This window comes from Urtica dioica, chromosome 7 (genome assembly GCF_054948205.1).
Source record: "Urtica dioica subsp. dioica isolate 48M chromosome 7, U.dioica_male_clone48M_v1_H2, whole genome shotgun sequence".
Taxonomy (NCBI): Eukaryota; Viridiplantae; Streptophyta; class Magnoliopsida; order Rosales; family Urticaceae; genus Urtica; species Urtica dioica.
Genome location: NC_142762.1, coordinates 37,591,897 through 37,605,034, shown reverse-complemented (window position 1 = coordinate 37,605,034; position 13,138 = coordinate 37,591,897). Strand labels below are relative to the sequence as shown.

General features: G+C 34.7%; 1 protein-coding gene and 1 long non-coding RNA gene across 3 annotated transcripts; one reads left to right on the top strand and one right to left on the bottom strand.

Annotated features, from left to right (window-relative positions):
* Window positions 1–4,472: 4,472 nt before the first annotated feature.
* LOC149391285 (uncharacterized) lies at window positions 4,473–7,573 on the bottom strand. Of its 2 annotated transcripts, none has more exons than XR_016300245.1 (3): window positions 7,169–7,573; window positions 4,966–5,795; window positions 4,473–4,851 (listed from the first exon to the last, which is right to left on the bottom strand). It is a non-coding gene; the product is annotated as an uncharacterized LOC149391285 (long non-coding RNA). The 2 variants fall into 2 exon arrangements; XR_016300246.1 differs by having other exon boundaries at window positions 4,966–5,789.
* A 5,034-nt stretch (window positions 7,574–12,607) lies between these two features.
* Window positions 12,608–13,009, top strand: LOC149391284 (egg cell-secreted protein 1.1-like). The gene has a single exon (XM_089619969.1). The coding sequence runs from the start codon at window positions 12,608–12,610 to the stop codon at window positions 13,007–13,009; it is 402 nt and encodes a 133-aa protein (XP_089476095.1).
* The last annotated feature ends 129 nt before the right edge of the window (window positions 13,010–13,138 follow it).

The window sequence follows — 13,138 nt, the reverse complement described above, 5'->3', positions numbered from 1 at the left end:
ATATAGATATATATATTTTAATGATAAAAACAAAAATTCCTTTAGAATAATATATTCTGTTTATTAAAAAATTATATATTTTGTTTTAATTCTAGATTCTTTAATAATAAACCGTGATCAAATTCGTCTCTTTATTTAAAAAAAAATCTCGTGATCATAGGGTTTATTATTTTTTATTTCACCCATTTAATTTCAAAATTCGACCATGTATATTGAACAAAGATCATCATGCCCATATTACGATATATTGCATACATGTCCAAACGGTGTTGAAAGTACACATTGATTAACAAAGAAAAATAATGTTATTGTTTAAGAGATCTCTGGTTTCGATAGCCTTCACTCTATTGTTATTGTCTGTCGTTCAAGGGAGGCAGATCGGATTGGAATCAAAGACTGGAGATGAGATGGGTATCAACCGCGAGTAGTGCCTTGTGGTCCAATCCCGATCCAAATGGAAATATCAATCAATTAGTGCCCACTTGTGTGACCCGGCATGAATCTCCTGACGCGCCTCCAATATCTATAGCCGTATCAATTGAGTATGTGATGATTGTCGCGTTTAAACCTTCTCCGCAACCACCTCCAAGATCCGCATCAATTGAGTACTAGGCGAAGATTTCTGGGTCAATGCCTTCTCAACGAGTGTGTATCACTCGTTCTGTGCCTCTAAGATCCGCTTCAATTGACTATGCAAAGCCTTCTCCGCGAGTGGGTATCACCCGAATACTTCCCACAGTTCCAAACCCGACCAAGCCATGATCCACGCCAGTATTGACTATGTGAAGATTTCCAAGTTAACCCCTCTCCACAAGTGGGTACGTAACACCTGACTAGTGCCCACAAGTCTGAACCCAGCCCACGCGCCTCCAAGTTTCAAAAATATACACAGCATATAGCTTATTAAATCTTCTTCATAAAAAGCTAAATATACGTTACATGCGAAATAAACATTTTGATCGGAAACTTGATAAACCAAGTTTAGTGTTACCTCACATTTGAAAACCAAGCTCTATGTTTAACACTTTAGGAATACATAGCTTTTAATTAGGTAAAACGTCTAAAACATGAAGTCAAAAACTTCGTAATTACTAGAAAAATTAAGGCAAAACTTTTGAAGATATAAAAATGATGTCAAAAACTTTGAAAATAGATTATTCTAACGGTAGTGAAGTTTTTGTGTTGATCTTTTTAATCGTTTCAAAAGTTTTGCTTTCATTTTTCTAGTGATTTCGAAATTTTTTAACAAAGATATTTGGATCGTTTTACATATTCAAAAGTTTGATTTTCTTAAAGCGTTCAACATAGAACTTGATTTTCAAATATAATATAACATTGGTTTTCAAATGTAAAGTAAGATTAGGCCATTAATTGCCCCGGGTGGGCATGCATGTGTTAACGATAGCACGTATGGAATATAAACAATTGTATGGCTGGTTTTGAGTCGACTTACAAAAGTGTTTCACTTTTTTTGGACATTGTTTGGATAAAATTATTATAATTATTTGATATCATTTTTATTGGATAACACACGCAAAATAGTATTTTGATATGATCATATGGGTAAATATAGAATGTTTTTATTTGATAGCATTAATTATTTGATATCATTTTTATTTGATATCATATGAAACGATGAAATTTGTTTTTAGCATATGTTTCACAACTTTTAGGGAAATAGCCAACATGATTATGTGGCAATAATTAAGTTCTTATTTACCCTTATTTATTAATAAATTCGTCATTTTCTCTCTCCTATTTTTTCATACACTTTTTTTACATAAAAACTTCAAAAACCCATATATATCTCATATTAACTCGAAATTGAGTGATTCCAAATCATACGGATTCGTGACGCCGAGATCTTCAAAAATAGATTCATTGTGTTTGATGAAAAATAATGTTTAATACCAAATCTACCTTAAATATGGAAATAACGGAAATTTTTTGAAATGATAAAAAAAAATGGAAATGTAAATATGATGCATTAAACATAATTTTTCATCAAACACATTGGGTCTATTTTTGAAGATCTAGACGCCACGAATTTGTAGGATTTGAAATCACTCAATTTCGAGTTCGTATGAGAAAGATACGAATTTTTGAAGTTTTGATGCAAAAAAATTATTTGAAAAATATAAGAGAGAGAACGTGACGAATTTATTAATAAATAAGGATAAATCAGACCTTAATTATTGTCACATAAGTCATTTGACTATATCCCTAAAAATTGTCAAACATAGGCTAGATCCAAAATCACATGTTTAAAGTGGCCTAGTTAGTTACAAATCTCTTAAAAATTTATTGTATGTATCTTTATTTAATATTTGTTTTATTTTCTACCACTATTTAAAATAATAAACTATACTTTTACAAAGTTATGAGTTTGTAGTAGCGGTAAGGTGGTAAGGTACTTGATATTTTCTCAAAAAAAAAAACGTATCAGGCAGAATATCCTGAGTTCAGATCCTGAATGCACACGTTTTACTTCGACTTTTAGGAGGAAACGACAGTTTTTTTTTAAAAAAAAATAGAAATCTATTATTAATCACAAACGTTCTTGATTAATTACAGACTCTATCGAAGGAGGAAAATCCTCCAACCAAACGAGTTCATCATCTATGGAAAGAGCGTAAGTTGCTAACCCATGGGCTGCCATGTTGGCTTCCCTATAGATGTGAGACAACTTTACTCCTGGAAAGTAGACAATAAACTAGATACATCAGACAAAATGGAACCAAACTCGTTCTAGAAAGAAGATTTCCTCTCCAAAGCTTGCACCACCGTCTTAGCATCTGACTCCACAAAGTGGATAGGCAGAAACACGTCCAAAGCCTAAGATAAGCCGTAGCGAAGAGCGAGAGCTTCAGCTTCTTTGACCGTGAATTTGCCTAGGAGATTTTGAGCCAATGCAGCCATGACCAGTCCAGAGGAGTTGCGAAGAACAGCTCCAACTCCAAAAAAGTTAGAAGATTTTGGAATTGAGGCATCGATGTTGAGCTTGTAGAGGTCGCAACTTGGGGGTACCCATCTTGCTTTGGAGCGGTCCTGTTTGGGGTCAGGACCGCTCGGCAAGCTAACAGAAGATGAGTGTCTAGATTGGGCAGACTGAAATTCAAGAAGAAAATTTGACATCCACGAAGTAATCTGGTAAGGGTCCTTCTTAATGTTTTCAAAGATCATTTTATTCCTTGCATTCCAAATAGACCAGGAGATACAAAGGACGTTGTCAGTGAGTGGCACTACTTATATTATCTTGATACCCAAGGAAAATCAGTTAAGTGTTTGTCATTTACCAGTACATTGGTAGAAGAAATGTCATCATCATACTTAGTAAATAATTCATTAAAAATAAATACCTAAAGACCACTTTCCTTATTGACTCAAACAAGGTTCAAATAAGTTCAAACTTAATTGTGAATCCCTTAATCAGTGATATCTGAAGTTAAAATTATCTGATGTGTTACCAAATTTTTTCCTTCTGTTTGACAATTAATCCTCCAACCATCTACTTATAAGACCACGTTTGTGTTCCTTAATTAGTTGTTCATGATTTGTTCCCATGTATTGCGTTTGATTCAATTGTATTGCATTTTAGGGACACGATAACACTATTCCATAATTTAGTAACTAAACCATTTATTTGTTAAGAGTTCAGAGTAATAAAATACCAGATAATGTGATCTTTTATTTATTGACTTATAATTTTGTACAGATCCTCAAAATATTCAGCAAATGTTGATAGTTACATATGAGAATATATCAACACAGATTCTCTGCCATGGTAATCTTGATCCGTAAGTGAATATAATTTGATAGAATTAAAGCCGATATTTAATATTGTACTTCAAATTCAAACATTAGTAGTGGTAGTAATGTGTAGACAAAGGATGAGGAGTGAATGAAATTAAAAAATCAGAGGAAAAAAGAGAAAAAAAAAACCTATTAACGAATCTTTATTTTATTGCTATCTATATAATTTTCATATAATAAAACCTAAAGAGCTAAGTTTGCATAATGATAATGTTCTCCAATCCGAAATATAAGACCGGTGGTAACGTTTGAGAAAATATACAAATAGTCCAACAACAATCCAAAGAGATTTCCAAATTCTGTAATATTAAACTCGAAAGTAGAAATAAAGAAACCAAGCATCAAAATTAAGGTTTATTATAAGATGCCTTGAATCAGGTTGTGTTATTAACAAGGGGGTGGACACATGGGAGGAGTTAATTTGTAATATAATATTTTTGAAGAAGTAAGATGTATTTGTGAGTTGAAAGTATATTCAAAGATCAGGAGAGGGAGATGATATTTGTTCATGAGATATATTTTTACCAGATTATACAGTATTGTTAATTCTAGTATTTACAGAGTGAGGGGAGTGAACTGACAACACTGACATTTAAAGCATATCGTTAAACAAATACACATGTATTTACAGAATAAAGCATAAAATTACAGGAGCCGACTGCATGAATCCAGATACATTGATTGGAAACAAAGAGAGGTCTATGCGGTACAAATGATTTTGGTGATAAAAGACATAAAGAAAAGGAAGATGCAAAGAATACAACAAGCAAAGAAAAACTTAGATGCGATTTTTGTAAGATTCTAAAGATCAGGATTACGATCTTGGTTAATGGTCTGATCCCATAGATGCAGTGGAATTGGCTGATTGTTTTGTCGATTTCTTGCTTGGAATTGATGGGTCTTTGCGTAGATATTCGAGGTCGTCTATTTTCCCTGAGTCAACCGTGTTTTTAAAGCATTTAGCTCTAAGATTGCTTTTCCTTTTCTGGTGTAGCGAGCCGAGTCCTCAAGGATATGAGTTCCATCTGTGATATTTTTCTGTGATGCAATTAAGAGCTAGAAGTTAAAAAATGAAGTGAAGCCACATCAGGAAAATAGAGGTTTATATGGGAAATAAGATTATGAAATAAGTACCTCGGGTATATCCAGTACCTCGGGTATATCCAGTGCCTTGGTATTATGATTTGCAGCCGGGGATTTAGAAAGCCTTGCAGGATTCACATGTGATACGTTTGTAGGAGTAAACAGACTGTGGGAGTGGTTTAAGTTTGAGGATGTATTGCCAAATATGGTAAGAAAATGTTGCTTGAGGGGATTCTCGGACGTGTCAGAATGAGGTATGATAATGTTATTGGTAATTGGTAGATCGTGTGATTTCCATCGTTGAATAAAAGGATACGGGGTAGAAGTAGATGAGGTTGGATTGCTAAAGAGAGGGCGTTTTGAACCGATAGAGGAATTTGGTGGGTAGAAAGGTAGATGTTTGCGTAACGATTCTCTGGTAGCTTTAAGCCAGAAGCCAAAAGGCAGGGTTAATTCAGTAGGATCATTTTCTTGATAGTCCATATAGTCTGAGCATTTAGAGAGTATATGATCCAATTTTCCACAAAAGAAACAGAAATCTGGAAGTTGCTCATAACGGAAATCAATCCACAGTTCTTGTTATGATTGTTTGAGAGTGATGGTCATACCTCTTTGGATAGAGTGACGAGTGTCTAGTAGAACTCTGACACGTAGGAAGGCACTTCCGAAGTGTAGGGAGTTGGGATCGAGATCAAGAAATCCACCCAATTGGTTAGCAATATAGTGAGCAACTGGAGTAGTTCTGCTACCGAGCGGCAGGTTGTAGAGTTGGACCCAAAATGGAGAATAGATGTATTCTTCCTTAGGCAGTGGAGTGAGATTTGCAGGGATGTCTATGATGAGCAAACTTTTGTCAAAATGCCAGGGCGCTCCGCGTAGAACTTTTTTCATGTCTGCATCTTTTTCAAATTGGAACCAGAATATGTTTTTTCATAGAGGTTGAATGGAGAAATTTTCTCGCAGATTCCACGCCTTCAACATTGCATCAAAGAGTCTATCAATTATAATTTTTTTCTGGGCTAAAATGTATACGACTATTGTATTGGCTAATAGAACTTGATTATCTTGATTCTCTGGAATAATGTGTTTATGCTTTTCTTTATGGGAGAGAGAATCTGTTTGGCTGAAAGTATTTGAAGGAGGCAACATTTTGAAAAGGTGGGATGTTAGAGAAAGTTTTAAGTTTTTGAGGTTTTTAAATAGATCAGTACGATTATTTATATGTAAAAAGAAAAACTGTAAGGTTGCTATCAGTAGTTATATTTTTCATGGGTTCATAACCAATCACGATCTTGAAAAACTGCTATCAGGTAAAATTATGTAACTGCTGATTTTTATTTTTTATTTATTTATTTATTAAAATTGACTAACTTAATTGGAAACGTAAACTGCATAATTTTTTATAGAAAGTGGGGGAAACTTTAGTGACTTTTGGAGTGAGTTTTATTTGAGGCGGTTACAAAAGAACCGAAACCACCACAGGGGGGACAAAAGCGGTTACATTGAACCGATAAAATAAGAAAATATATGCCATATTTTATCTTTGATTATATAGGTAATTATCAAAGGAACTTTGCTGACAATAATAAACTTAAGGAAGCATAATTACAAAATTTGAGAGTAGATTTAAGAAAGAAGAGAAAACAAGAACAACAAACGTATTGGCAAAGATTTAAACTATGAAAGTGAAAAGATATATTTTCGAAGAAGGAGAGAAAATATATGGTTCAAACAGGGCAAATCAAGAGCAAACATAGGGAGATGCTATTTCAAAACAGTTGAGTTTCTATGGTAAACCTCGATAGAGGAAGAGATGAAAAAAGAAAAAAACAACAAGAGTCAATTGATTAAAGGTTAATGTATAGCGTGATTAATGTATCTATGAAAAAAGGAAGGATAAAACCATAAAAACGGATGAACTTTGTTCTGAGGAAAGTGCAAAGAGAAGTTTTGAAAAAAAAGTGATGATCAGAAAAGACGGTGTTCAAAAGAAGGTGATCAGAAGAGGAAAGGGAGCAAAAGGACAAAAACGTTGGCCAAAAAACTTCATAAAAAAATTCCCATTCATATATTATCAAAAACCAGGTGGACTAAACAACAGTTTGTTAAGAGTTTTCCTTGTGCGCATATTATCAAACACATGGCGTACCAAACACATAGTATCACTTAGGCATGAAGAAAGTCAGAGGAAAAAAATGAAAAACTATAACCCGGAGCATAACACCCAAACGACAAAGAGAAGAAGAGAGAAAAAAACTAAATAAAAACTTACAAAGTAATAGTAACAACGAGAGGATGTGAAGAAGATGATCAGATCAAAAACTCGCCGAGGACGAGGAGACGCCAAACCATTAAGACAATCGAACTGAGATTCACGGTCTATAAATGGCAGAGCAACATGATCACAGCCCAGGGGCGAGATAACCCGGCCGAGAACTCGGGATTCACGATCCACGGATATACTCGAATATCCCCGGCTTTCAACCCCGACGCTTAAGCGTAGAGCGGTGACGAGCGTCGCGTGGCCTCCACATTGAATTTTACGCACCCGTCGGAGGAAAATCATCATCAAAACCACCCGCGTCGTAAGAAGCAGCGTCTGAAACCATATCTCCGATGAGAAGGCCACCCAAAAGCCCGACACTTTTTTTCGAATGCATCTTATTAGAGAGAGAGAGAGATTGAAATAGGAGGAAACTGTTGGAATAATTTTGGGACTACTAATGTCATTAAATAAATGTGTTGGGTCATTATTAATTAAGTCAAAATTGATGTGATCTAATTTAGAATAAAGTTTGTGACTTAAGGACATATTTGTCATGAAGTTATTATGTGGCTACCATAAGTGCTAATCTAATTTGATGAGGGGCCAAATTAGAAATAAGCAATAGTTATTAGTAACTGCTTGGCAGTTATTAATAACAGGGTAGGTCCCTGATTGCAGCACGTACGATCTTTTCTTGTATCCCCATCAACAAGAATTCTCCAGACTCAGGCAAACTGCAATCAGAAGACCATCCAACTCTTGTTGTTTGCAATCCATGGATTCAGGTACGCTTCCGCTATTAAGATCTATGCTTTGGTTTCTCTTGAATTGAATTAGGATTATTTTGTAGGGATTTAAAACCCTAACAAGTGGTATCAGAGCATTCCTAATTTAATTCATGAGAATTTTTGCCGATTTTTTTTTTTCAGTCTGTAGTCGTTTGTGATTACTGAATATGTCTCGCTGGTTTTAGTTTCCTCTGTTTATCGGCTAAATTACTTTGGATGTTGATAATCGATGTCGGTTATGCGATTCTGCGGTTATGCGATTCTGTTGTTATGCGATTCTGTTGTTTTGGTTTGTGTTATTTCTTCTGTTGTTAGTCGCATCTGAATTGCGGTTTAATATGGAAAACTCTTGGCATATGTGGTCATACGTAGCAATTAAAATATGTGTATCATATTTATGGAATATTGTGCATATATTGACTTTGGTTTCCCTCTTCCTTTGCTTTACGTAATTATTGTTCAGCATGGCTTTTACTTTATTGACTGACAATGCAACAGTGCATCTTTATGCATACATATGTCAAGAGTTATGCATACTTATTTATGCATGGAGTTAGGCATCACGTACAGCAAGACTCTTGTATGTATCATTATATTCATTCATGTTTATATTAAAGTTTCAAAAGCTACAGAATGTTATATACACATATTTAATTTTTTTTTGGTAATTCAAATATATGGTTATTATAAATAGTTCTTGGTCTATTATTCCTAATAAAGAGTCGAAACAAAAATGTCGCCAAAGTGACCTCTTTTGTCTAGATTATTTATGAAGAATTTTAGATGTTGTGTATATGTTAATTTATGCGGATACTAGTCGGCCCAAAGGAAGATTAGTAACTGGTCAAATTACATATATATATTTGTGATGATAAACATGTAACAATTGTAAAGTTTTACTTGTGAATAATTAATCGATCCAAAGATAGGTTAATTTTTTGCAAGCCTTGTTGTTAGTGTTTGATCATTACAACAAGATTACCATTAGCAGTTAATATCATTGTCCAAAGACTTGATATTGATGTTGCATTAGGTATCTTGGGATGGGATTTACCATTATTTGAATTTTATTGCTTACTAAGGTTAAATTTTTTGTGTGTATATATGTTTATGTGATTGTATTGTTCTATTTCAGTTGTTGCTACTGTATCTGCTAATCTCAATTCGGTTCCGGTCCTTAATGGTAACAACTTTAAGGATTGGAAGGAGAACATGATGATTGTTCTTGGCTGCATGGATCTTGACTTATCGCTTAGAATGGATAAGCCGGCTTCTCTTGCGGATGCGCTAGTTCCGCCGATGATAGACGGATCTATGAGGAGTGGGACCGTTCTAACCGAATGAGTCTTATGATCATCAAGCGCAGCATACCTAAAGCTTTTAGGGGTACGGTGTGAACAGATCACCAATGCCAAAGATTTTCTTGCCAAAATCGAAAAGCGCTTTGAAAAGAGCGATAAGGCTGAAACGAGCACTCTTTTAAAGAAGCTTATTTCAATGAAGTTCAAGGGCAATGAAAACATAAGGGAGTACATTATGGAAATGTCTCATATTGCTTCAAAGCTGAAAGGACTCAAACTTGAGTTATCGGATGACTTGCTTGTCCATTTGGTCCTTATATCTCTTCCTCCTAAATTTAGTCAATTTCAGGTCAGTTATAACTGCCAGAAAGAGAAATGGTCTCTTAACGAGCTCATTTCATTTTGTGTTCAAGAGGAGGAAAGATTGAAGCAAGATAAGACTGAAAGTACTCATTTCGCAAGTACCTCTAAAAGTAAGAATCTTAAGAGGAAAAATGAGGATGCTAAAGATAAAGGTCCAGCACTACAGATTCCCTGTGCTTCGGCAATTGGGAGTCTTATGTATGTTCAGGTTTGTACGCGTCCGGATATTGCGTATATTGTTGGAGTTTTAGGCAGATACTTAAGCAATCCAGGTATGGATCATTGAAAAGCAGCCAAACGAGCCATGAGGTATTTGAAAAGAACAAAAGATCACATGCTCACATATAGGAGGTCAGACCATTTGGAGATCATTGGTTATTCTGACTCCGATTTTGCGGGATGCCAAGATAGTAGGAGATCCACATCAGGCTATGGTCTTTTTTTTTTGTTGTGGATGTATGTATAAGGCATCCAACTATGGTATATGGCTGAGGAATTTTGTCACAGGGCTGCGAATTGTGGAATGAATTGAAAGACCGCTTAAGTTATATTGTGACAATAAATCAGCCGTAATGTATTCCAACGACAACAAGAGCTTGACGAAGTCGAAACATATCGACATCAAGTTCTTAGTTGTTAAGGAAAGAGTGCAAAGTGGACAGATTTACATAGAGCATTTAGGAACAAACTCCATGATAGCGGACCCTCTTACAAAAGGTCTACCACCGAAGGTCTTTCAAGAACACACTTCTCATATGTGTGTTGTAGAGCTTCAGGATATCTAGATTCGGTGGGAGTTTGTTTATTTGTTTTATTTATGTTGTGTGCTTTATGTTTGCTTGTGTTGTTTCTGATCAGATTTATGGTATTATTTTATTACATTTTGCACATTCAGGATAAAGTTTGATCTCTTTAAAGTAGGATCGGATAAAATTGATATGAATAGATCACCTTGCATATAATTTTATCTACCACATATTCATGATTGATCTATGTCATTTGATTATATTGATGTATGTGACCATTGACGTGTTTAGTTGTGATTGATACAACGAAAACAACTTTGATCCTACATTGATGTAATTGATGGACGAGATTGTAATATGTCACATCATGATAATGACAAACATTTTCTGCGCGCTAATGTTGACACATTTATTTTATACATGTGTAGTCCAGTGGGAGATTGTTGGAATAATTTTGGGACTACTAATGTCAGTAAATAAATGTGTTGGGTCATTATTAATTAAGTCAAAATTGATGCGATCTAATTTAGAATAAAGTTTGTGACTTAAGGACATATTTGTCATGAAGTTATTATGTGACTACCATAAGTGCTAATCTAATTTGATGAGAGGCCAAATTAGAAATAAGCAATAGTTATTAGTAACTGCTTGGCAGTTATTAATAACAGGGTAGGTCCCTGATTGCAGCACGTACGATCTTTTCTTGTATCCCCATCAACAAGAATTCTCCAGACTCAGGCAAACTGCAATCAGAAGACCATCCAACTCTTGTTGTTTGCAATCCATGGATTCAGGTACGTTTCCGCTATTAAGATCTATGGTTTGGTTTCTCTTGAATTGAATTAGGATTATTTTTTAGGGATTTAAAACCCTAACAGAAACGACAGTTTGAATTGCAGAAAACGAAAATAATAATAATAATAATTTGGAAAGCTACGAAAAATGAATAAGTTGATAAAAAAAAATATAAAGAAATGGACACGTACGGCGTCTCCGTTTCTTTAAGTGGTAATTATTCTATATTTTTATCTTAATTAATGCTATTTTTCATGTGTTAAATGCAAGACATATTTAAGAGAAAAATATGAAATGGGCATAAAAAAATATATAGCTACCCAGGGACGAAGCCAGGATTTTCATTTAGGGGGGGCTAATTTGTAAGAAAAAATTCAGGGGGAGCTAATTTGTAAATTTTAAGGGTAAAAAATTGTAAAAAAAATGAAAAGTGGGTAAAAAATGCAAAAAAAAAAAATTGAGGGGGGCCCCTCAATTAAAGCTGGCTTCGTGCCTGTAGCTACCTAAAAAAACTAATAAACTTGTTCCAAAAAAAATATGTTGAAAATAGTTACTCTCTTAGTTTCCTTTTAGATTCTAACAAAAGTTTTGTTTTATTAAAAAAATAGCACACTAGGCCGAAGTAAATTAAATTAACTAAAATAATTAATTTAATTTACTTCAGCTTTATTAGGTTATTTTTTAATAAAATGAAATTTTGTCTATTTTAAAAAAAAGAGTGAGTTATTGGATTAATTACTAGTTTAATTGTCCCAAAAAAAATTATAGTTAATTTTAATTATATTTATTTTAATTTTTTTGTTTTATTAAAAAAATAGCACACTAGGCCGAAGTAAATTAAATTAACTAAAATAATTAATTTAATTTACTTCAGCTTTATTAGGTTATTTTTTAATAAAATGAAATTGTGTCTATTTTTAAAAAAAGAGTGAGTTATTGGATTAATTACTAGTTTAATTGTCCCAAAAAAAATTATAGTTAATTTTAATTATATTTAAGGAATACCGCGAAATAGTTGAAGAGATGTAAGTGATGCATTTAAAAGTGATATTAGTATAAAACTTTAAAGTTAATAAGACACAATATATTAAGTTAGTAACTATGACTAATAATTATAAATAACGTTTTATATCGCTATGAATTTTTTTTTTATGATAATATCATATACTAATACCAGTGATGATCACCGTAATTAATAACTCTTTATTAAAATTAATTAACCTCTGTTATATATAACTCCCTGACGTCTTTTCGAGAGCCTCCTATAAATTGCCCTAAATGACTTGGGAGTCGTCTTATCCACTTCTCAGCGAAAGAGAACGTACGTGTTAGTATGGCTGATATAAATAAACCCCCCTTCGTTACGTAACCCACCAAAAAACACCACATTTCTCTTCAACAAAGACTCAAAGGGCTCTCATCACATCACTAAAAAAGAAAAAAATATCCACGATGAACCACCTAGCCTTCGTCCTCACGATCCTTCTGAGCCTCGCTGCCACGTGTCCTTCACCTTCGGCGGCGGCTCGGGCGTCGGCGGCTACGCTGGCGGCTCGGCTGAATGTGGGAGAGGAGGCGAGTTCGGCGGCTCAGTGCTGGCAGTCGTTGATGGAGCTTCAGGCGTGCTCGGGAGAGGTGATAATGTTCTTCATGAACGGTGAGACGTATTTGGGTCCCACGTGTTGCAAGGCCATCCACGTCATCGCCCACCACTGCTGGCCCGCCATCTTCGGCTCTGTCGGCTTCACCGCTGACGAGGCAGACATTCTCCTCGGATTCTGTGACGCCGCCGCCGCTGACTCCTCCTCGGGTACTCCGCCGCCGCTCGCTCCTCAGTCCGTGGTGTCTCCTTGATCAGACGGATATATATATATATATATATATATATATATATATATATATATATTTGAATGGCTCATATGGTTTGGTTTTTAATTAGTTGGTTTGTGTTTGGTGTTTTTGGTTTGCTTTGCTTTGTTTTGA